At 38.2% G+C, this 26,213-nt stretch overlaps 2 protein-coding genes across 11 annotated transcripts; one reads left to right on the top strand and one right to left on the bottom strand.

Moving 5' to 3' along the window:
* Positions 1-767: 767 nt before the first annotated feature.
* ABHD13 (abhydrolase domain containing 13) lies at positions 768-14,404 on the bottom strand. 2 transcript variants are annotated; one of them, XM_055244278.2, is made up of 2 exons: positions 14,146-14,404; positions 768-3,558 (listed from the first exon to the last, which is right to left on the bottom strand). In XM_055244278.2, the coding sequence occupies exon 2, from the start codon at positions 3,536-3,538 to the stop codon at positions 2,525-2,527; it is 1,014 nt and encodes a 337-aa protein (XP_055100253.1). In that variant the 5' UTR covers positions 3,539-3,558; positions 14,146-14,404; the 3' UTR covers positions 768-2,524. The 2 variants fall into 2 exon arrangements, with proteins under 2 accessions (XP_055100253.1, XP_063474712.1); XM_063618642.1 differs by having other exon boundaries at positions 13,835-14,151.
* On the top strand, positions 14,377-25,466 carry LIG4 (DNA ligase 4). Of its 9 annotated transcripts, none has more exons than XM_063618640.1 (3): positions 14,474-14,643; positions 18,321-18,393; positions 21,689-25,466. In XM_063618640.1, exon 3 carries the CDS (start codon positions 21,838-21,840, stop codon positions 24,370-24,372), a length of 2,535 nt encoding a protein of 844 aa, XP_063474710.1. In that variant the 5' UTR covers positions 14,474-14,643; positions 18,321-18,393; positions 21,689-21,837; the 3' UTR covers positions 24,373-25,466. The 9 variants fall into 9 exon arrangements, with proteins under 9 accessions (XP_055100251.1, XP_063474710.1, XP_063474709.1 ...); XM_063618639.1 differs by having other exon boundaries at positions 14,474-14,614; positions 21,609-25,466; XM_063618638.1 differs by having other exon boundaries at positions 14,474-14,614.
* The last annotated feature ends 747 nt before the right edge of the window (positions 25,467-26,213 follow it).

The raw sequence follows: 26,213 nt of genomic DNA on the forward strand, positions 1-26,213 counted from the left end.
TTTATTCTAAATGAGCTGTATCTTGCCATATTTAAGATCACTCTAGGATTCCCAAATTTATAGTAACTTAATAACTTAAAGTTCTTTTGTAAACTCCTATAGCTGCTCTTGTATAAGTACGTCAGAAGTTAATACACAAGATAGATACATATACTTCCATTCCCACTAAGCAATGGGTCCACAGTGAAGGAGTGACTCCTGAAGAAGTCTCATTTTACTAAACCAATTGCTTTGGCTACAAAACTAGAAATATTTTCAAAAATGATGCCATGGGCTTCACGGACCCGACACTAAGTTTGTTTTCCACCTCTTACCCAACAGTCTCAAATACAGATGCTAGTGAAGAAAGACATGGTATAGCCCTAGGCACAACCTCTGCCCTTAGTGCAGAAAGAAAGGCTCCTTAACTCTAAGAGAATGAAGGTAGGGGACGGCAAACAAGTACTCTGCAATTTTTGAAGTCCTAGCTTAAAATTTAAAAAGATAGTTTATAAACCTGGAGTATCAAAAAGAAAAAGCAGCATAAAAGCAAAATACTGATGAAGAAATAGCTTTTATACCTCATCAGCATATTTAGAACTAAAGCTGATACATTTCTCCATAGTGTAATGACTGATTGCATAAAAACATAAGGTGTTTTTTTGTAAACTTTAAAGAATGATACAAATATAAGGTATGCCATGTAAGCTCGTGTCTAAATATACATTTTGTTATATTTTCTTTTTAATACATTAATATTTAGATTAGTCATTCTACATAGCAAGGACTGACGAGAATAGTCTTTAATTGTGGTGAATTTATACATACAAAATATGCCTTCCATGATATGCATTACCAACTTGTTTTAAAAAGCAAGACTTTTTACAATTAGTAATTTATAGAAAAACATTATTCTTAGAAATCTTACTTGCTATAATTTATTTTTTCTAAATACTGGCATAAAGTGAATAAGAATGCTATTTGGCAAAAGTATTTCTAGCCCTATCTCCATTGAAAGTTTTAAATTGAGGTCAAGATTACTGACCCATTATTTCTCTGTTCTAGTTGCTTGCAGAAAGCCACTAAATATAGCTAAAATATTCAAAATATTATATGTTAAAGCTGACATAATATTACACAAAGCTCAATTACATCTAATTTTTGAGGACTGCATGAAACAACCTGGCACAATTATGACTCATAGCGTGTATTTTTATTAAGGTAAATCCTGCAAGTTTCAAGGGGCTTTTTTCTAAGCAAGATTTTCTTACTTTTCTATACATCTAAATCCTACTTCCCACCTATAGCCATTTACTTGCTAAATGTGGTAATAGGTTTTGTGTCAAAAAGCTCCAGAATTCCTTCATCCACACTCCTACATGTAAAACTTTTAAAATAAATAAATAAGACTTCCTAAAACTGTCTTTTGATTGTAGGAGTTCTATTTCACAGCAACTGGAACATTAAAACCAAGAACATTTTTTGTTGTTGTTGTTGTTGGATTTTGTAACTTTTATTTTCAAGAAGTCCAATAAATGATATCTTTCCTTTGATAGGTTAGATATAACTAGGTACTGGGATTCAAAATCAAATGTGAGAATTTTTATAAAGCAGTATGTACAATCCTGTAATGATAAAAGACTTCCTAATTTAATTCTAAGTAGTGCTAATCTTCACTATGACTGCTATTAGTGGTTCAGCGAAGACTTACAAAATCGATAGAAGCTAAAATTCTCTTTGCCACCAAAGTTACAAATGTTAAAAAGTTCAAATATGCACACCAAAGCTGCAGTAAAATTCTAAATTTCTATTTCTGCATGCCATGATCCAGACTGTACCTAACAAAAACACGGTACATTTATATTGGAAAACAGGGTCCCATTTATTTGTAAGAAAAAGCTGGATCTCAGCATTCACCAGAGCAAAATTCAATGGCAACCTGCACATAAGTCTCAATTTCACTTCTTGCCAAAAAACAAAATAGAGTTTACATAAAAATAGATATAACCCGGATAACCATATACATCAGTATATGACCAGTGCTATTTACATGTAAAATGTTGCATTGCATAATTCAAGGAATAAAATACCGTCATGCATTTCATTTAACTTTTAAGGTGAAAAATGCAGTTACAGAACTAAGTTTGCTTACCATGATTGTCCCAATATTTACTTAAGAAATAATACCCAAAGGTTTCTTGTTTACATATCTCTTTCCACATCTAGCTATTCATCTGTGTAACAGATTACACCACTTTAGCAACAAGAAACTTTTGAACAATATCTATTATACTGACATATTAAACTAAAGATATGAATGCATAACCACATTGAAAGTTTTGATGAAAATGTATGAAATAACCCCAATAATTATAGTTTTTTCCAATGTAAAAAACTATTTGGAATATTGTAAAGGAGCAGTGAAGTCCTTTCAAAGTTTAATGTCACTCTTCAGACAGGTACAGACATAACACACTTCTAAAAGGAACATTCTTTATCATTCTGCACAAATTAAAATACAATGCAATAATCAAAAAGGGAAACATTATATAATTGTTACATTAGATGAAGTTTTTGCCATTTCTTCAGGAGAATGGCTCTTTACGACTTCTTTGATGAACTGTTCAAGTGCAGTGAAATAGCCTTGGCACTGCCATGTATCATTGTGAGTCCCATCTGGAAAAATGGCTAATCTCTTAGTCCGAGATGGGGAGAGTTCATAAAGTTGTTTCATCATTACTGGTGGAATTAATTGATCTGAGAGTCCAGAGATGAAAAGAGAAGGCATTCTGCACTGAGAGATTTTTCTGTAGGACAAAAATTTATTTTTGTAGCACCATAAAGGAAGGTAACGCATCGGAAAGAATGAAAATAAAGTGCTGGCCATATGTGGTATGCTTAAAAATGTGTTCTCCACCATAATGGCTGAAATCCTATGTGAATTTTCAGAAGCCAAATGAATAGCCACCGCTCCACCCAAAGAACGGCCAAAAAGAAAAATTTTTGTTTTATCAAGGTCAGGTCTAGTCATCACATAGTCTAACACAGCTTCAGAATCTAAGTAGAGTCCTTCTTCACTTGCTTCTCCTTCACTTTTTCCATATCCTCGATAATCAACCAGCAAAAGGTTAACTTTGAGGTTAACCAACATAAGTAATGCATTTGGCAACCTGTGACCTATGTTGCCTGCATTCCCATGAAAATAAATTATAGTTGGGGAATAGGGTGAATTGTCTCCAGTGTATCGTATCAAAATAAGATTCAGACGTATTCCATCTTTGGTTCTGATGAAAATGTTTTCATGTGGAATGCCAGTGGGCATGGGAACATAAAGACGTGAAGAGGATGGCTGTTCTGGAAAATAAAGCAATACATCCTGGAATTTATACAGAATACCTGCTATTGATATGAATATTAACAAAAGTAAGATAATGCCTCCATACAGATGAAAAGTCACTATTAAAGGTAAAAGAGAAATACGGCAGAGAGCCCAAGACCATGAAGCCAAGGCTATTAGCCATCTTTCAACAAAGTTCCACAGCATCCAGGACTTTTCCATTGTAGCTCTCTGTAAGTATCCTAGAGAGAGAGAGGGAGAATATCAATAATTCAACATCTATCTATTTTTTTTAAAAATCCGTAATAAAATAAACTATGGTACTAGGCCTCATGTAATTGTTAAATATGGTAATAGGTACAGTCCATCCACAAAAGTAGCTGCTATAATTTCCCTTGTCCTTTCTGTTCTCAACAGTTTCCTTTCTACCATATCCCTCCACTGTCATATTTATGAAACACTAATATTCTTCAAATTAATTTATTTTTAAAAAGTGCTTATTTACTGCCAGCTATCTTCATTTATATGTTCTCACTGATTTGACCCCCAAAAAAGTTGATGCGATAGTGTCTTTTTTTTTTTTTTTTTTTTTTTTAAATGAGAAAACAGAAGCTCAGGGGCATAAGTAGACTGGCTATCATCTGGTTCTCAATGTAGATGAGCTGGGAGGCAAAGAAGCATGATTCTAGAGATCGTGGTACATCTGCTGTTAGGTTACGTATGTCCAGGGCAAATTGCACTGAAAAGGCAGTTCAGAAATTCTAACATAGCAAGACCAATCTAATATACTTTGTCAATTTTTTTCATATACTGTAGCAAAAACTAAAGAAACTAGGGTAAGGACTTGGGCAAAACAAAGCAAAATAAAAAAAAACAACTAGGGAAAGAAAGAATAAAAGTATCCCCCCCTCTACCTCGAAGTTTTAATACTAAACTTAAATAATTTGCTTAAACACTAGATTCTAATATTGTATTAGTTTTAAAAAAAGATTAATGATTTATCTTTCATATGTAATTAAAAATAAATATCATATTGCTAGTGTCATGAGATCGGCAGTATCTTTTATATACTCTTTATTGAAGTTTCACATCCTAGGGTCAATAGATTGCTAAAATGTATTGATAAGGCAATAAATCCTTGAGAGTTCAGTGTGAAACAAATACACAGAAATCCTCTGAGAACCAGAGATAAATAAAGTAAAATGACTCACTGGATAACAATTTTTGAAAAGATTACTAAAATATGTAACTGATACAAAGAAAGTAAAAACTATTAAAAGAGAATTTTTTATCAAAAGGTTTATACATGTTGTCTTAAAAAGGCAAAAGAATTGAGATATGTTACAAATTTTCTTATGTACTATTTGTCTACTTATGCTTATTTACTGAACTTTTAAAAATATTACATTTCCTTCTTTCCCACTAACCAAACTGCTACAAAGAAGTTATAGATTGATTATACAAATAATGAGTTGGATGATTTAACAAATTTGATTTTTTACTATTATTTCACTAAACATAGACTTTTACATTTGAATTATTATTCAAATGAACTGAACCTTTATGAACATAAACCAAAATTTTTCTGATTTCCCAGAAATCAACACTGCCACCCAGTGGTAGCAAGTTTTATTACAGTATCACATCCTCCCTGAATAACTATCACCTATTTCCAGTCTCAATTGCCTTTTCAGTAGAATGAGAATTTTTAAAATGCTTACCTATGAGTATCAAGTAAGATACCTATTAGTATCAAGTAAGATTAATAATGAGATCATTCATAAATGTTATAGACACGTTAATTTTATTTGCTTTTGTGACTGGTATTTCTGGCTCTACTACTTTCTTACTGTGTTCTGTTCAAATTAGTTCTTATTTAAAAAACTATTATAAAACCAGATAAAATAGCTCCAAATACATGAATAAAGCATATTTTAAAATTTGAATCTTATATTTACATTTATATCAATTTACATAGTTAAATTTTCAACTAATGAACTTTGAAAAGTTATTTTTGTTTTAGTAGCCTCTAACATCTAATTTTAGCAAACAATACTGAATTAAAATTTATAAGGCTAGAAAGTGTATTTCTCTTTTTCACTATTGCATCTCTAATGTCTAGTACAGCACTTTATATATACTTATGACTAAAACATTTTTAAAATAATCTAATTACATATATGAATTATTCAATTTATTCTTTAAAAAAGTATTCTGAGCAGTGGGCATATATGTTTCAAACAACATCAGAAAAATGGGCATATTTGTTTGGCTCTATTACTGCCTAGGAATAATACGGGATAAACTTACAGTTTTCCACAAAACATTCCTGAAAAGTCACATTAACTAAACTGTTTTGTGATAAACAATCAGTTGTTGCACTATTGAAGTCGGAATAAAAGTCCATTCATCTTGAGTAATATCAAGTGAAAGTCATTTTTAAGAACAGGTTAATAAAAATTGCTCTGGGGTGGTGGAGTGCGTGGGCATGGACATCTTTTCTCCTTAAGATATTCTTATATTGCTGGTTTAGAGTAAGAACTCCCCTCACAGAGAGCCTGATTTTTACCTAACCCCACTTGCTAATAATCTCTGTTCCCTAGTCTGTATGATATATATTTCCATCTCAAAGATAATCTTAAAGGAACCAGGACAAGTGAACAATATCAGGAAGGATTTTTAATTTACTGAATTTGCTGAAAGTATCGGAAAAGCACAATTACCATGCGCCATCTGCTGAGATGTAAAAACAACTTCATACCCAGATGTTATGACAGTCAATAGAAACAAACACTGCCTCTACTAAAGTCGACTGCATGGATCCTACAGCCAGCGTTATGTTTTCTATTGACTTTGTCCATAAATTAGTGTGAGTAAATGGTTAACAAAACCTTTCTCCCTCTTCAGATAAAAAATGACCTCTCCTTAACCTTCCTGCACTGTTTCCCTGGAAACCTGATAAAGGTGGGATATCAGCTGTGTTTCTAAGCAACAGTGTAGTAAAAATGGCTCCTACTGATGAGCTACATCTGGACTGAGAGGACAGTGAGCAGGGCTAAACATGCCCAGTGGGAAGTGTAAACAGGGGCTTTTCTGAATCGAATATGACTTGTAATTGGCTTGTCATTTGCTTAGTCCTGGATGCTATACTCATATGCTGTCATAAAAAGACACTGTTTCCTGTGGAGCATGAAGCAGCTAAGCCAGGGTGGCACTCACTCCCACCCTTGTATCATTTTCCACTAGACCTGAGCTATCATCTGGGAACAATATACCTAACACTGACATGTTGGGTTTTCAAACAAGCAGAGAGGCTGATGCACAGTACGGTCCACTATGGTCTACTGGGTCTTGTGAGTATCAATGTCCAGTTGACCCCAAGAACACTGCTTCTAGTCATGAAGAATGAGTGAAGCAATCAAGTATGTCCTATGTGGTAAAACACCTATAAAACGTGTCTTCAGAGGAGATGTACTGTTTGTCAGGTTCTTCTGCATGTGAAATGCATTTGCTGGTAACATCTTAGCATCATAAAAATCAGGAAAAAGAATGCATTTAATACACTCAAACTTATACCAACTAGAAGGGCTGCTGAGTGGGAGAGCTGATTAGATCTGTTCTATGTAGAATACAGAAATGTAGATAATCAATAACTTCTCATCTTCCAGTCTTCTTTTACATCATTATTGTATGTATTTTTAACCTTATGTCTACATCTTAAATGAATACCTGACAGTCCCATTTCTCAATTTTCTGTTTGCTATTTTATCAGATCTGGTATTACATGTCAAACATTTCTAAAACCCACCAATCTGTGGTTTTAACCACCCCCAGTAACTCCTTAACCATTTACTATCTGGAACTTGCTGACTGACTTATCATAATGATCTCTCATAAAATGTAAACTTCACTTTAAAATAAATCTAGTGGATTTTTCTCAATCCACACTGCAACACCAGACCCCCAAAGTGTCATTTGCTGTTGGCTTCTCCTCTATACTCAAATTGCTGTTTCTCTCTGCCCTATACCCCAAAAAGCAGGCATTTTCCAAGGTCTTCTCCACTCTTTTAGGTTATTATGTCCCTTCCCTCAGTGATTTCATTCCTTTTCATGGCTCCAATTATCACACATGTGTATGAATTATTCCCAATCTACACGTCTACTCTTCATCTACAATCTCAATTTACCTGTTCCTCACGTACCTGATGCTTCACTGATATTTCAAACTTATCCAAAACTAAACACATCCTGCTCCCTTCCCAACGTTTTGCGGGCTTTATGTTAATTATACACAAAAAAAGCATGATGTGTAAACAAATATATTTTTTAAAAACCCGGGATATGTAGCTAAGATTTAAGTATTACAGTTTATTATAACCTGTACCAGTCTTGTATTTGAATAAAAAAAAATCAATCTTAGAAACAACTTTTGTGCTTTCTAAATGAAGTGGTTTGAGGTGTCACATTGATATTAGTGTGTCTCAAAAAATAATCTACTGAAAGCATGACTAATCTTTATTATCATGTACTGTATAAATTAGATATGATTGTTTTCCTTTTACAAGAATGGTTTTGTAGTATTAGTGACATCCTGCTATACTACATAAGTAGTTTGATCATCTGATGCAATTTAATATATGATGCTCATCTTGAGAATTTATGGTCCTAATTGGCTTGTTGTAGTCACCTCTAGTGCTCCCTACTTACTGTCTCTAAATTTAAGTCCATTACGGGTATAAAATAAACAATTTGAGACTAAAAATAAGACCAATCTAGAACTGTAAAGCTCTCAGACCACCTTGCTGGCTAACAGTGTTAGCTGAATCTAGAACTGTAAAGCTCTCAGACCACCTTGCTGGCTAACAGTGTTAGCTGAATGGTAAGGCAGCTAATGGCATGAGTGATGGCCATGCTTATCTGATGTCTACTAATCATCTCCTGTGTTCATATAGGATCACAAATGGTTCCATTTTTAAGGAAAAATACTTCATTTAAATAACTATTTTATAAACTGATTCTTTAAAAAAAGAGATCAATATTGAAGTCATGCCCACTACGAATGGTATGAATCCTCAGAATATCACTGCAGGCTCCCAGGGGAGCTGTGAAACCCAGCGTGGACCACTGAAGCAGGCCTATAGTTGATTTCCCAGCCTCTTCCGGAAGAGGTGGTCATCAGATTCCAATGCATCCTAGTAAACTATACAGTCCTTGCTCTCAAGTAGCTTGTGATCTACTCAGTAATGTTCAAGCAACTCTTGAGGTACTCGGGAGACAGATATGGATATAAATAACTACATATCTAACATAAGTTCATTTAATTATAGAGCAGACAAAGAAAAATCAAAGAAATACGACAATTGTCATTACATATAGCAAAGGAAAATCAAAACCTTAGCCATATCTTTCCTTCACAACATAATTTTAGTAGTCTCTGGATTTCATCAAGGTTGATTACTAAGAGAAACCAAGTGGAAACTTATGCAATGTTTTAAAAGCAGGACAAAACGTAACTCCAGGATTAAGAATCTCTATTACTTTCCATCAAACAGCTGTCTGTGACACTTATTTTTATTCATTTAGCACAATTATTCACAGAAACTGCAAGTATTCAGCATAATCTAAATAAATACTTGGCAAGGATAGCATAGAGGAATTTAGAGCTGTTAAACTGGATGAACTTTGAGGGCTCTATTAAATCTGAGATCTTTCTATGCCAGTGGTTCTCAAAAGGTGGTCAGAAACCTGAGGGTCCCCAAGACCCTCTAATGGGGTCCACAAGATCAATATTATGCTCATAATCATACTAAAATATCATTGGCTTTTTTCACTGTTTGACATTTGCACTAATGATGCATAAGCAATGATGGGTAAAATTGCTGGTGCCTTTACAAGAATCAAGGTAGTGGCCTCACATGTTGGGAGTCACTGTATTCTTTATCACCATGAGCTCACAGTAAATAAGGGAATAATCCAGTTTTACCTAATAATGTCAAAGAAGCAGCAGTAAAAATTATTTTATCTCAATTAACAAGTACATATCTTTTTAACACATTGTGTGACAAATGTGTGACAACATTGAAGTGTACATAAAGCATTTTGTGCTGTGTATTGAAATACATTTGAATTGAGAGCTGAACTAGCTGCTTTGTTCAGGTGACAACATTTTTATTTAAAAAGACAACTGACAAACTATGGTTGTTCAGACTTAGAGGTCTGGCAGATATTTACTAGAAAATGAATGAGGTTGCTAATAGCTCCTAGACACTTAAGAGACCTTTTTGATGGCACTGTGGTAATCTATTAATATTAAATGTGTCACCATTTGGAAGAATCTGCATAACTCAATAAACCAATATATTCCAAATGACCAATGAATGGTGTCACAAAATCAAGCAAACATGAGTAAAAAATTCACTACAAACCAACAGATTTTGATGTAACAAGAGACAAAAATTTCTCTGATGTAGGTTTCAGATGGTACGATATAACTGACCTTTAAGGAAGTGCCTCCTGTTGGGTGACGGAGCCGTACCAAAGAGTATCCACAATTCTCTATTACAATACTCTTCCCTTTACAACTACAAATTTGTGTGAGCCTGACTTTCTTCACGTTTCACTTAAAGAGCCTAATAATCTGCCTGTCTTCTATGAGGCAGACATTAAAGATAATTACAAAAATATAATCCCACACCTCTATTTTTTGTAATTACAATTGTTTTATATAAAATTTTATTTATGTGAGTATGTAATGAACTTACTACTGCTATTTTTAAATGAATTAAAACTTCCAGTTTTAATTTATACACTTTATAAACTTCCAGTTTTAATTTCTAACACAATAAATATCTATATAATCCACATACATACGAAAAAATCTTTGGGATCTTTACATTTCTAAAATGTAAAGGGGTCTGAGACCAAAAAGCTTGAGATCCACGGTTCCACACTATTTAACCATATAACTGTATTGCACCTTATGCCCCAGAGACTTGCCTTCTTCAAATTAAGAAAGATATATTACATTTATTTAAATCCTTTCTGCATTATAACATATATAAATATATTTAAGGATTTTACCCAGTAATATTTGCTCCAAAAATTAAAAATAAAAACTTATATATATCAAGAACTGAAACTCAAAAGTATAGGAGTAAATACATTTTAATTATTGCCGTAAGGTTAGTAGGAGAGTAAACTAGACAAATCTATTATACCATAGATAACATTTAATGAAGGTCAGAACTGCCCTACAAATTAAATTCTAGTTACTCTAATTATTTTTAATTAAAAAGTGTACACTGGGCCAGGCGTGGTGGCTCATGCGTGTAATCATAGTGCTTTAGGAAGCCAAGGCAGGTGGATTGCCTGAGCACAGGAGTTTGAGACTAGTCCAGGCAACACGGTAAAACACCATCTCTACTAAAAATTACAAAAAAATTAGCCGGGCATGGCGGCGCGTGCCTGTAATCCCAGCTAGTAAGAAGACTGAGGCACAAGAATCACTTGAACCCAGAAGTCGAGGTTGCAGCGAGCTGAGATCGTGCCACTGCACTCCAACCTGGGTGACACAGTGAGACTCCATCTCAAAAAAAAAAAAAAAAGTGTGCATTGTATTGCATATTGTATATCGAGTTACGGATTCTGCCACCAGCAAATGGTCTTTTAAAAATACATAAAAGTGCATTACCCATAGGTGAATTACAATGAATTTCCCAAAAACAATGTGGCAAAAGGCTAAACAATTTCAAATACAATTAAAACTCCTAAGTTATAAATGCACTATTATTTCTTTAAAGATCTTTAAGTCCATCCTAAATTGATAATTTTGGGAACAGCTTGTTTAAAAATAAAAACTGTTTATATTTTAAAAAAAAGATGCCTACAAGTGGAAAGAACAATGTGCAGGTTCAAGTGAAGACTGTAAAAAGTGGAAAGGGAGTTCATGTGTCAATGCCGACATCCACATCCCAGCAGAGAATGAGGACCCCACACCCCATGATGCTCATTAATTACTCCGGGTGAATCACAGCTTCCAATCACATGTGAAGTAATGTGGGAACTCAGATTCAGTATTCTCATATCAATCTCTCTCCTCTTCTGTTAAGCATTGGGAAGTTAAGAAACCATGCCAGCTGCACAGCTGAAATGGAAACACAAATAGCTGCTATCAAGGTGTTGGAGACACCACAGAATGAATTATCTATTTCCCTAATGGTTACCCACATGCCATCAATAATGAAAAAGTGTGTATTAATAGTCCTATGGGACAAATGAACAGTAAGTGCCTATGGAGATGCTGGATAATAACTGGATAGTTCAGACAGCATCTTTAACTAGGATTTAAATCTGTATGAGCAGATAGCTCAAAAATTATACCAGGCAGCAACTTAGTAGCTTTCTCGTGCTTGAAAATCTTGGCAAATAGAGTCAACTCTGGCAGAAGTAAAATGAGAGATTATTGTTGTTACTATGGAAGCCAACCACAATTTGTTCTGGGATTATAAATATCTGAAATGTTTAAAAAAAAATCCACAAGCTAAAACTGTAGTGATGCTAGACTGATAATGAAATTCACAAAGTTTCCAATTTATAAATGGGCAATGTTCTAAAACTTTACCTATAAACTAGATGGATGAAACTTAGAATATTTGTTTTGTATAAAACCAGTGTTATATAACATTGAGTATGTGAAAGTAAGCACAACTAGAAGCCTTACTAGAAGTATCTAGATTCTCAGGCTAGCTCATAAGTGCATGTAGTCCATGTACTGGAAATACTACATCTTTGCAAGGGATTTCAGCAGAATACACTGTTGTAGGAGTTCACACCATGTGAAACAGAAACATAAAATGTAATAATGTATTACAAAATCTGTCATTTGAGGAAAAATATCTTACTTAGAAGAACTAGAGCATTTTTTAAGTCTACACGAAGAAAGGCTATTTAGAGGTCTTAAGACTTTCCTGGGGCAACTAAACAAGGATTAGAAAGATTTCAGAATCTGGGTAGTACATTAAACAGAGAAACAGAAATAGATTCCCCTGAGATAAGTTATGAGGAGAGGTCATGGGAAAATGTTAGATCCAACAGTTTCCTGTACCTATCACTAAGTCATATTGGCAGCCCAGGGCAATTTGGTTAGTAAACCCTCTAATTCACATGCCAAGAGGTCTTTGATGTGCCCAAGAAGAGGTCAGTGTGCCAAGAGCTACCTGTAGGTACCTGGCTTGCTTTCATCACTCCAAGTTAACTATCAATGGGAGGCAGTGTGGTGCAATGGAAAGGAGACAGTCTTTGGGGTCATGGTCTGTTAATAGATAGGTAGCTTTTGCCAACTCGCTTAGCCTCTCTATATATTTCCTCATATGTAAAAGAAGGATGAAAGATTAAATTGAACTACTGTTGAGATAAAATGTAATAGTGTGTTAAGTGCAGCTACTTCTATGAGACAAAATTTAAATTACTTAATTATGTACTATAGCAGAGTATGTGAAAGTAAGGACAACTAGAAGCCCTATTAGTCCTGGATTAAATAATGGATATGATTCCCCAGAGGTACCGTATCTGAACACAGGAAGTAATCAGAGCAATGCACTCTTTTTCTGTTAAGACCAAACTCAGGCAGTAGATCCTCTAGAAAGCTTTCCTTGGACCCCTATTCCCTCCTGCCATCCATTCCATATTCTGTAGTTTGTGCAAACTTACGTGGCAGAAGTTACTATTACAGTGTAATTAAGCTGCTTACACAGGCTGTGAGTTCCTCAATGACAGAGACCTCACCCTATTATTCAACTCAACACTTTCAGTACGCAGCAGTGCCTGATACATAGTGGGCCTCTATTAACAATTATTTAATTGAGCAGCTGATGTCTTAGGATATCATGACATTAACACTAAATGGGCAATCATGAAATCTTACACAGTAAAATAAAATTTGATATTTTAGTCAAAGACGAGTGATTTCCCTAAGCATGCATACAAGTACGTATTGATCCACGAACCCTTTCCCGTCAAAAGAGATCAGTGAAAATCCAATATCAACACACAAAGCCAATATACTCATCTTTCCATCCAGTTACCATCACATAGTAAACACAAATAAGAGTTGTTAAATGCGGACGGACTTTCTTTTGGTTTCGATACCTTGGGCAGTAATACTAGTAACTCATTTTACTTAAATGTTGACTAAAATCTACAGCAAAATTGACTTCGATTGTATGGGGTGCTTTTTTGATGTTTCCTGAATACCCCAGAACTTCCTGCCATGATATTAACAGGTCTAAAGCTGTCACTGACGTGATTAGATCGGGGCTCTCCCTCTCTCCAACCTAGTAGCTGGAATTATTCTATTTTACTTTTCCTGTCTGTGCGGGAGGGTGGGGGAGCGGAGGATTGGATTTTAAGGATCGTAGGTTTGTACATATTACTGGAAATACAATTGACATAGAACACTAAGATACGTTTTAGGTTCCAATTACAAAACGACACCCGGCGAGCCTCTGGCAACGCGCGCACCTTAGTTTCCAAAATAGGTATGTGGCTTCAGTTGGCTGCCCCTGGTGAGGGGTGAGCGGAGTCGGGGCGGCCGGCAGGGCTGCAGCCCGGACAGACACGGCGCCCCGGGCTGGTCTTCCACAACCCCCGGCGCTCGGCCCCCGCACGACCCCCCCCCCCCGGGAAGCCGCACTAGCCCCGGGGCTCCCCCAACGGCCTCCCGGGAGGGTTTAGCTTCCGCCTGGAGGAGCCGGCGGCTCCCCGCGACCCTCCTAGAAGGCGCGGACCGGAGCTCGGGCCCCGCGGGCTCGAGGTCCCCGAACCTCACTTACTCAGACTTGCGGACAGGCTGCGCAGTCGGCCGCGGGCACGAAACCGGGCGCCGCGCAGCAGCGTACCCCCGCGTCGCTTCCGTATCTCCTCATCATCCTCCTCCAGCCCAGGGGCCGCTGCCGTAGCCACGGTCTAGCCCGGAGCTCCTGCGGCGAGCTGTGGCCCCACTTCCGGCCCCCGCTCGGGTGTTGCCGGCAAATGCCCCCGCCGGCTCCCACATAACCTGTTCTCTGTCTCCGCTCCCGGAGTGGGAACCCTGCCCCGTCTCCTGAGCATGCGCAGAAGCCGCTGCCTGGGAGCCCCCGCGACGGTGGCCCGGACGGAAAAGATACCTCGGCGGCGTGGGCCCGGCTCCCTGCTCCAGGACCTGAGGATCTTGACCTTCCGCCCTCCTCCGAGCACCAGGACTCCCTGCAGTTCCGTACCCGAGGCCTCCGGGGTGAAGAGGCGCCGGACCCGATGAGCTCGGTAGTCCACCACCGCTCTGCAAGCCGCAGGTTTGCGGAGGAATTTGTTCTGCCTGATAGGGTTGTTAGAGGGTGTCACAATGAGGTCCAGGATTTAAAGCCCTTCCATAACTATTTTTCTCCTTTTACCTCTACCAGAGTGGACTGTCAAAGGCGAATGCAGGTTTTGTGAGGCCTGAACCTTGTGCCATTTGGAGAGCCCTTTGAAAGAAAAATAATGTAAAATTATCTTATTTTTGCAAATTTTACCGAGGTACACGACCATAGGAACACCTCATTAGGGCCCCTCTCAAGGCCTTGGAAGTGTTCACCACAAAAATGGGCCCTTAAAGCTTGGGCTTCATTAGCTTCACTGTCAACCCCCCTACGCACTGAAGTGTACACACTTGTTTACAGATGTGTGCCTCCCCCTCCCTTGGGCTTTCCTTATTCTATGTCCCCTATTTTATATATACGGAGGATATTTCATAAATTTGTGGTTTTTGTTTTTTTTTTTCCTTTTGAGACGGAGCCTCGCTCTTGTCTCCCAGGTGGGAGTGCAATGGCGTGACCTCGGCTCACTGCAACCTCCGCCTCCCTGGTTCAAGCGATTCTCTTGCTCAGCCTCTCAAGTAGCTGGGATTACAGGTGCCCTCCACCACGCCCCACTAATTTTTGTTTTTGTTTTGTTGTTGTTTTGAGACGGAGTTTCGCTCTTGTTGCCCAGGCTGGAGTGCAGTGGCAAGATCTCGGCTCACCGCAATCTCCCCTTCCCGGGTTCAAGCGATTCTTCTGCTTCAGCCTCCCAAGTAGCTAGGATTACAGGCATGCGCCACCACGCCTGGCTAATTTTGTATTTTTCTTTAGTAGAGACGGAGTTTCACCATGTTGGCCAGGCTAGTCTCAAACTCCCGACCTCAGGTGATCCGCCCACCTCGGCCTTCCAAAGTGCTGGGATTACAGGCGTGAGCCACCGCGCCCGGCCTAATGTTTGTATTTTTTAGTAGAGACAGGGGTTCACCATGTTGGCCAGGCTGGTGTCAAACTTCTGACCTCAAGTGATCCGCTCACCTCAGCCTCTTAAAGTGCTGGGATTACAGGCATTAGCCACCGGCCCGGCCTGTGGCTAATTTTGTTTTTGTTGTTTTTGTTGAACATATGTGTCTTGCTACCAGATCGAGAGCTCCAGGTCAAAGCTGGGTTCTTGATTCATAGCTTCCTAATGTTGATCACGGAATAAGTGCTAAGCATATATAAAGTAGACCATTTACATAAATAAATTAATAATCATGGCAACTCTAGAAGATACTTAGTGAAAAAAACCCTTGACTGTCTTTGAACCAAGCAACTAAAATAACATGATAAAATGGAGACTGGGCTTTGAATCAATTTGGAGTTTGCCTGCTTTCATAATTCATGGTTCCTCTCATGTAACTAATACAAAGTCCAGCTTCTGACATTGTAGGAGCTCAGTAGAGGTTGAACAAGCTACAAACGTACACGGATAGGTACCCTCTGGTAAGATGGGCAAGTGGAGGCTCCTCTACCTTAACACTATTCATTTTTCCTCCAAAATAAATTGATAACTAAATTGAAGAGTAGATACTCACAAAACAATATCATGAGACTTTACAACATCACAGATGATTTTAGATATTCAGGCATCTTAGGTCAATTAGACATACAAAGCGAACAACTGAATGTTCTTGGGCTAGATGGAACCCTCAGTTCTAGCTCCACTACAAACTAGCCCTGAATTAAATGTGTCAGTTTTGAAAAACGAGGTTTTTATACATTACGCAACCTCTAAGGGCACTTAACAGCTCCAATATGTTTTATCAGGGCCCATTGCAGCAAAATTTGTTATATCGTAAAGCAATATTTTATGCTAAAATAAAATAGTTCTAAAAGTTGTTTCCACCACTCTATGAATAACTTCTCACTTCTCCATGGCGAAAGAGGACGGACCACAGCAAAAATTCGGTGGAAACCAACAGCTCCTGGAACATAAAAACTGGGGTTGTTTTTAATCTCTCTAGCCTGAATATCTAGCACCATTACTATATAATAATAGGTGCTCAATAAAGGTTTGTTAAATAACTTTATTTTTAAACCTTAAACAGATACTAGAAGAGTCCATAGTTGATTTCTGGTCATGCAACGGTTTATTTCTGTATTGTAAATTATGTATTGTTATGTATTATTTCTGTATTAAGAGAACTCAGACCACACTAGCAAACATCATGAAAAAAAAAAAAACAGCTCTGTATAGTTTGCAAAAGCCTATTTTTTAAAAGTTTAAATGAAACAACCAACGTTTTGAGTTGGGGGGGATGCCCTGTTCTCTCTTGCGAGCTTTCACAACCAGCGAAATCAGTATAGTTACCACTGTTTTACGTACAGAGAACAAGAATTAGATGCTATCACCAGCCAGGGCGGAAAGTAATCTTAGGTCTCCCTCAAGACAAAATCCACTGGCCTGTGGATCAATTGCTTGCAAAGAGCATCTGCTGCTGAGGCCAATGGGAGCCGTGTGTACTCAAGACCCTAACCAGGATCCTCCAGGTCCCGCCTCCGCAGCCCTGCGGGGCTGCCGGCCCTCCCACCTCCCACCTCCCACCTCCCACCTCCCACTGCGAGCCTGGCTGCGCCGGCGTGCTTGAGCAGGGTGACTGCACAGCCCCCGGGTCTCCCCTGCGCCTGCGCGGCGAGCAGCTGGCGGAACCGGCATCTTCTGGCGCCAGCTTCCGGCTTAGCGGCTGAGCCTCAGGCTTGACGTCAGGTGGGAAGGGTGTGGGATGGCAGGTGGGAGGGGGTTGGGAGGTGGGGGAAGGGGGTTGGCAGGTGGAGGTGGGGGTGGGTGGTGGCAGATTGAGGGTGTGGGGGGAGTCAAGTGGAGGGTGTGGTCCAGCAAGCGGCGAGAAGTCTGTGGGGCAGCAGACCGAGGGAAGGTCTGAGGGGCGTCAGGCGGGGTGTCTGTGGGACGTCAGGTTGGGGTCTGTAGGGCGTCACGTTGGGGGTCTGTGGGGCGTCAGGCGGGGGAATCTGTGGGGCGGCAGTTGGGGGGTGTTCGGGGCGGGGTTTGAGGTGTGGCGGCAGGTGGCGGAGGATGTCTGTGGGGCGTCAGGCAGGGAGTCTGTGGGGCGTCAGGCGGGGGTTGTGTGGGGTGGCAGGTGTGGGGTGTGTAGGGAGTCAAGTGAGGGGTGTGGGGTGGCAGGTGTAGGGTGTGTAGGGAGTCAAGTGAGGGGTGTGGGGTGGCAGGTGTAGGGTGTGTAGGGAGTCAAGTGAGGGGTGTGGGGCGTCAGGTTGGGAGTCTGGGGAATCAGGTGGGTGGTGACTGGGACGTCAGGCGGGGGACGGGGGGTCGTCAGGCGGGGGTTGTGTGAGGAGTCAAGTAGGGGAAGTGGGGCGTCAGATTGGGGGTCTGGGGGATCGGTTGGTGGGGGTGTCTGGGACGTCAGGCGGGGGGCCTGGGGGGCGTCAGGCGGGGGTTGGTCTATGGGGGGGCAAGCAGGGTGTTTGTGCAGCGGAAGGCAGGTGGTAGGGGTTGCCGAGTTCACAGCGCAGTAGACTGTGCCGCATTAGAAGCCTGGCCTCTTGATGCTGTGCTCTTCATCTAGACCCAAGCCCCAGGTCGTGGGACTATTTCTCCCATTTTCGACTCCCTGAAACTATGTTGCCTGCTTTACCTGCGTACATGCTGATTCTTTCTCATGGCAACCCCGCAGGAAAGCATCAAGATCTCATTTTACCGCTGGGATTCTCTCGTTCACAGAGGTAGCGGAGCTTGCCTGAGGCCAGGTATTCACTGGGAATCCCTTAAGGGTTGGGGGAGAGTAGGGGGAACGTAGAGAGGAATGATGTAGACTCCTTCGGGATTTTCCGGGAGGGCACAGGGGGCACTGGAGCGGGAAACCTTGGAGGGAATTACTTTATTTCTCTTCTTACACTTGGTCTTTCATTAACTTTTGGGATCCCAGAGCCCTTCTAGCCTCTTTGTCGGCTCATTTCTTTCTGCTGAGATTGTCCCAAATTGTCACTAAGTGCTGTGGAAGATAGGCAACTGTAAACTCTTTGTTTCCTAGGGAAACACAGCTTGTCAAGGGTTGCATGAAGGATACTTAAGTTGCATTAGTCACTTTCTCCTGTTTTTCCTCTCTCTTTTTTAAGTGCAATAACATAGCACTTAATCACCTTCCACAGTCACTGAATAAAACCTGCCGGTTTATTTTCATGTGTCACTTCAGGACAATTTAGTCAGCAACTGAATGAATGATGAATCGTTATTGTGTACTAATTGCTTGCATTCATTCTCCTGAAAGCTTTGCTTATTGTTAAAGAGTGAAGCTTCTTCCCACCTTTTTATCTCGTTAGTATTTTGCAATATTTATATTTTAAATGTTGCTTGGATCAGCAAGCATTATAGTATTAAAATTATCAAGACTTACTACTTTTTAAAGCACATTTTATAGATTATCTGATTTTATTTTCATTCTAATTTCTGCATAGTTTTTAACCCCATTTTATACTTTAGGAAACTGAAGCTTAGAGAAATTAAGTAATTGCCCAGTATCACACAGCTGTTAAGTGTTACCATCCACATTTAAACTCAGATTTATTAGAGTCTAAAACCTGAGCCCTAACCAGGAACCTCCTCATTTGTCTTACTGCAAATGGAATGAATCAGCTAAAATCTTCAGAATCCAAAAAATAAAATTAGCATGTAAAAATGAATGGAAGTCCTAATCTTTGACTTTTTATGCTGTTGTAATGAGCAAAAGTACTTATGCCTAGTTTATAGCAATTTTGGAATCCTTGTTATCTGTGTAGCCATTTTAGGATACATGTGTATCCACACCATTACCTACATTTTGTCATTATAAAGTAATTTAAGTCCTTGCCTGGGATTTGTTGAGCGAAACCTTAACTTTGAGACCATATAGAATCTATAGATATATCTGTAGAAACTGTATACCAATATTTGAATATTAAAGAAATATTAGTTAACCTACTTCATTTTACATAGTTTATATAGAAATTGTAGATATAGCATTGTGTACCATGATGTACTCCCCTGAGGGAGCATATTTTGAGAGATAGGGCAGTGAACATACATAACCAGGTGTTACAGTCAGTTATGCAAACCAGATTCAGAGAGAGGAAACAACAGTATATTCAAAGATAAAAGTTTCAGGAAAGTGGTCTCTCATGCGCTTATCCCTCGATCTAACCCACTCAGTAGAAGTTGGGTTTCCTTTGTCAGAAATTAGACTGAGAAGTGCAGCTTTTTTCTCTATAGGCCACCAAATGGCTGTTGTGAACCATTGCCAGGGCAGTCAGAGCTACTAAATATTTTTAACCAAACTGAATCTCACCCACTGTGTGTCTGCGTGCGTGAGTGTGTAGTATGTAACCAGACTATAGCTTTTCCTAGTGTGCTTATCCAGGAGTCAACTCTAGTTGTTCAGTAATTCATTCAGCAAACCTCCTACATGTCTGCCACTGGTAGCACAAATTACAGCACAATTTCTGGCCTCTAGAGACTGACAGTATAGTAAATGTAGTATTGTAATTAGCCATTTGATTTATTTTACTGGATACTAGATAATGTAGCCTTGTGCATGTGTGTGTTGCTCATTTGTTTGCTGTGATGGAGAATTGGAAGATGGGGAGTCACATGTTTTCTGCACTGTAATAGATCTCCCCACTCCCAGCAAAACTTCTCTGACTCCACTGGGATACATGGTGGTGTGCCAGGAGGTGTCTGAAACCACAGGATAAAACATAGTTTCTATTCATGGAGCATAATTTTACTTAAAATCTTTTTTTGGAAAGTTATTTTAACGTTTTTACATAGTTTAAACCATATTAAAATTACTCTAATATATTTATCTTCCAGTAGAACTTGTATGAATATTTAAAAGTAAAGAAATTTACACTTGTGAAATTTTAGGAAATATTCTTGCCCTAGCTCTGCAAGGTACCCTTTATTTGTTCTCTGACTTTAGCAGATACTTTAGGGAAAAGCTCTCCCTTCAGGACATTTTACGTTTGTTTTATTTTGTTAAAGCACTTGGCATTTTATTATACTCAGTTTCCATTACACTCCCCCACCTTTTTTTCTTTTCTTTTTTACAGAATATATGTTCTTTTAAAGCAGAAACATGAAGTATTTTCCCCTAGCACAGTGTATGTAGCACATCTCATATGTAGTCATTAAATACTTAGGGAATAACTGGCATGGAAATATGAAAAAAGAAGCATACTAATACATTTATACTTATAAGGCAGTAAGTAACTATGGTAAAATAGATAAAGTGAGGATTTTTGGGGTAGGGCATTTTGAGTTGGGACTGAATGCTGGTGTGATTTGGCATAGCTAGCAGTGAAGAAGTGAAAGGAAACATAGACGTAGGCTTTGTTTGGCTGGAAGAAGAAGGTACCAGTTTTTTCCTTTGTTTTGTTTTTTGGTCAAGGGCCCTGCCTATGATTAGGATTTCTAGGAAGTCAAATTTCAATTCAGCAAACGGGTAATTTGTTAAAAACATCTGTTTGAAGATCAAGTTCATTTCTGGTGCTATGTGGTAGTCTGACAGGGAAAGAAGAGACATACATGAAAGGCCTTCCCTCAGGAGCTCAGAAGTGAAGTGAATTCAGCCTGATGACTTTTTCTTGTCACCACTGTTAGCAATATTTGTTTGTATTATGTGCTAAATAATTTATAGAATAACTGGAATTTAAGGAGAAAATTAAAATTATTTCTGCATTATAAATACAGGAAATACAGCTATACAGCTGATGATACTTTTCATAATAACTTCAAATTAGGGTTAGAGCAAAATCGTTATTAAATGTAGAGGTTGAAAAGATACATCATTTAGAGCATTGGTCTATTTTATTTAGCAAACATTAATAAACATTTATTATGATCTCAGTGATCTGTGTAAGATCTTTACATTAAATATTTAGTTGAATCTTATCTTTTACTTAAAGTTATTATCTTTTTGCTTTACTAGTTAAACGAGAAGATTCGTCACCGCTTTGATGGCTGCCTCACAAACTTCACAAACTGTTGCATCTCATGTTCCTTTTGCAGATTTGTGTTCAACTTTAGAACGAATACAGAGAAGTAAAGGACGTGCAGAAAAAATCAGACACTTCAGGGAATTTTTAGATTCTTGGAGAAAATTTCATGATGCTCTTCATAAGAACCAAAAAGATGTCACAGACTCTTTTTATCCAGCAATGAGACTAATTCTTCCTCAGCTAGAAAGAGAGAGAATGGCCTATGGAATTAAAGAAACTATGCTTGCTAAGTTTTATATTGAGTTGCTTAATTTACCTAGAGACGGAAAAGATGCCCTCAAACTTTTAAACTACAGAACACCCACTGGAACTCATGGAGATGCTGGAGACTTTGCAATGATTGCATATTTTGTGTTGAAGCCAAGATGTTTACAGAAAGGAAGTTTAACCATACAGCAAGTAAACGACCTTTTAGACTCAATTGCCAGCAATAATTCTGCTAAAAGAAAAGACCTAATAAAAAAGAGCCTTCTTCAACTTATAAGTCAGAGTTCAGCACTTGAGCAAAAGTGGCTTATACGGATGATCATAAAGGATTTAAAGCTTGGTGTTAGTCAGCAAACTATCTTTTCTGTTTTTCATAATGATGCTGCTGAGTTGCATAATGTCACTACTGATCTGGAAAAAGTCTGTAGGCAACTGCATGACCCTTCTGTAGGACTTAGTGATATTTCTATCACTTTATTTTCTGCCTTTAAACCAATGCTAGCTGCTATTGCAGATATTGAGCACATTGAGAAGGATATGAAACATCAGAGTTTCTACATAGAAACCAAGCTAGATGGCGAACGTATGCAAATGCACAAAGATGGAGATGTATATAAATACTTCTCTCGAAATGGATATAACTATACTGATCAGTTTGGTGCTTCTCCTACAGAAGGTTCTCTTACCCCATTCATTCATAATGCATTCAAAACAGATATACAAATCTGTATTCTTGATGGTGAGATGATGGCCTATAATCCTAATACACAAACTTTCATGCAAAAGGGAACTAAGTTTGATATTAAAAGAATGGTAGAGGATTCTGATCTACAAACTTGTTATTGTGTTTTTGATGTATTGATGGTTAATAATAAAAAGCTAGGGCATGAGACTCTGAGAAAGAGGTATGAGATTCTCAGTAGTATTTTTACACCAATTCCAGGTAGAATAGAAATAGTGCAGAAAACACAAGCTCATACTAAGAATGAGGTAATTGATGCATTGAATGAAGCAATAGATAAAAGAGAAGAGGGAATTATGATAAAACAACCTCTATCCATCTACAAGCCAGACAAAAGAGGTGAAGGGTGGTTAAAAATTAAACCAGAGTATGTCAGTGGACTAATAGATGAATTGGACATTTTAATTGTTGGAGGATATTGGGGTAAAGGATCACGGGGTGGAATGATGTCTCATTTTTTGTGTGCAGTAGCAGAGAAGCCCCCTCCTGGTGAGAAGCCATCTGTGTTTCATACTCTCTCTCGTGTTGGCTCTGGCTGCACCATGAAAGAACTGTATGATCTGGGTTTGAAATTGGCCAAGTATTGGAAGCCTTTTCATAAAAAAGCTCCACCAAGTAGCATTTTATGTGGAACAGAGAAGCCAGAAGTGTACATTGAACCTTGTAATTCTGTCATTGTTCAGATTAAGGCAGCAGAGATCGTACCCAGTGATATGTATAAAACTGGCTGCACCTTGCGTTTTCCACGAATTGAAAAGATAAGAGATGACAAAGAGTGGCATGAGTGCATGACCCTGGACGACCTAGAACAACTTAGGGGGAAAGCATCTGGTAAGCTCGCATCTAAACACCTTTATGTAGGTGGTGATGATGAACCACAAGAAAAAAAGCGGAAAGCTGCCCCAAAGATGAAGAAAGTTATTGGAATTATTGAGCACTTAAAAGCACCTAACCTTACTAACGTTAACAAAATTTCGAATATATTTGAAGATGTAGAGTTTTGTGTTATGAGTGGAACAGATAGCCAGCCAAAGCCTGACCTGGAGAACAGAATTGCAGAATTTGGTGGTTATATAGTACAAAATCCAGGCCCAGACACGTACTGTGTAATTGCAGGGTCTAAGAACATCAGAGTGAAAAACATAATTTTGTCAAATAAACATGATGTTGTCAAGCCTGCATGGCTTTTAGAATGTTTTAAGACCAAAAGCTTTGTGCCATGGCAGCCTCGCTTTATGATTCATATGTGCCCATCAACCAAAGAACATTTTGCCCGTGAATATGATTGCTATGGTGATAGTTATTTTGTTGATACAGACTTGAACGAACTGAAGGAAGTATTCTCAGGAATTAAAAATTCTAATGAGCAGACTCCTGAAGAAATGACTTCTCTGATTGCTGATTTAGAATATCGGTATTCCTGGGATTGCTGTCCTCTCAGTATGTTTCGACGGCACACCGTTTATTTGGACTTGTATGCTGTTATTAATGACCTGAGTACCAAAAATGAGGGGACAAGGTTAGCTGTTAAAGCCTTGGAGCTTCGGTTTCATGGAGCAAAAGTAGTTTCTTGTTTAGCTGAGGGAGTGTCTCATGTAATCATTGGGGAAGATCATAGTCGTGTTGCAGATTTTAAAGCTTTTAGAAGAACGTTTAAGAGAAAGTTTAAAATCCTAAAAGAAAGTTGGGTCACTGATTCAATAGACAAGTGTGAATTACAAGAAGAAAACCAGTATTTGATTTAAAGCTAGGTTTCCTAGTGAGGAAAGCCTCTGATCTGGCAGACTCATTGCAGCAGGTGGTAATGATAAAATACTAAACTACATTTTATTTTTGTATCTTAAAAATCTACGCCTAAAAAGTATCATTAGATATAGGAAAACAATAATTTTAATTTTTAAGGTTGAAATGACAATAGCCCAAAGCCAAGAAAGAAAAATTATCTTAAGAGTGTAGTATTCAATGATTTCTTATGATTAAGGTGAAATAATTAAACAGTCTAAAAAAGAGGTGTTTTTAGAATATCCATATAGAAATCTAGAATTTTTACTTAGATACTAATAAAATACATTTAGAAACTTTTAAAGTCATGAAAAGCATTAACCTTCTAAACAGTATATTCTAAAAAATCAAAACTTTAATAATAGTTTTTATCTAAAAAAAGCATTGCAAGAAAATAGGGTAGAATTGTTACAGTTGGACTTGTAAAAATATGTCTTTTTACTCAGGGTTTAAAATGTCCCTTTAAATGTGAAATGTAAACAAATTTGTTTTTTAAAGTTAAGGCCAAATGTAACAATAAAACCCTGTCAATGATGGTTTTAGCTAAATTAGAGGAAGTTGTATGAGACTTAATGATCTAAAAACTTAAAATTGAATGGGTTTGATTAAAAATAAAGCTTGCAATTTTAAAAGCTCACATTTAATTTCTTGCATGAAATAGAACATGCTTTAAAGGAAGTATTTTTATGTGAATTTGCATTCCAGTATAAATAGTATTCACAAAAAAGATTTTCCTAGATTTTATCTATTGAATAGGTGTCAGTATGGCATGCATATTGTAACTTTCATTAGAAATAAATTGCTTTGACTTTTAAAAATGACTTTTATAGTTAGATTATTTAAAGTCAATGTATATAGTATATATTATGTATGGATTTATGTACCGAATTTTGGAATACAGCCTATCTCATGACCATATTGAAATGAATGGAATTTGATCCGTGAGATACTATGTGTGCATTATTTGAAAGTTATTGGAAATTTTATCCAAACCGTGGAACAAATGTATATGATTTTGTTATACTTCTTAAATAAAATATTTAATGTACTATTAAAATAATTTCTTATGTTCTATTCTTTTTAAAACAATTCATAAGTTGTATCACATAGATTTTTCGGTGTCAGTAAAAAAAATTTTTTTTTTTTTTTTTTTTTGAGACAGAGTCTCGCTCTATTGCCCAGGCTGGAGTGCAGTGGTGCAATCTCGGCTCACTGCAACTTCCGCCTCCTGGGTTCACACCACTCTCCTGCCTCAGCCTCCCAAGTAGCTGAGACTACAGGCACCCACCACCATGTCTGGCGAATTTTTTTTTTTTGAGACGGAGTCTTGCTCTGTCACCAGGCTGGAGTGCAGTGGCGCGATCTCGGCTCACTGCAAGCTCCGCCTCCCAGGTTCACGCCATTCTCCTGCCTCAGCCTCCCAAGTAGCTGGGACTACAGGCACCCACCACCATGTCTGGCTAATTTTTTTTTGTATTTTTAGTAGAGACAGGGTTTCACCGCGGTCTCGATCTCCTGACCTCATGATCCACCTGCCTCGGCCTCCCAAGGTACTGGGATTACAGGCGTGAGCCACCGTGCCTGGCCCAGTGTCAGTAAAATTTTTGACTGGTGCCAATCTATTTCCTCTTTAAGAGCCTTTGTATTTCACATTACCCATGAGCTGTATTTAAAATTTTAAACTTAAGAAAAGTACAAAATAAATATTTAGTGTAACACATATGTATAAAGCAAAGTATATGCTTCATTTAATCAGCTTTTCTCAATGAATTTTGAAAATATTTACAATTCACTAAAATATAGC

This window comes from Symphalangus syndactylus, chromosome 15 (assembly GCF_028878055.3).
Source record: "Symphalangus syndactylus isolate Jambi chromosome 15, NHGRI_mSymSyn1-v2.1_pri, whole genome shotgun sequence".
Classification (NCBI taxonomy): Eukaryota; Metazoa; Chordata; class Mammalia; order Primates; family Hylobatidae; genus Symphalangus; species Symphalangus syndactylus.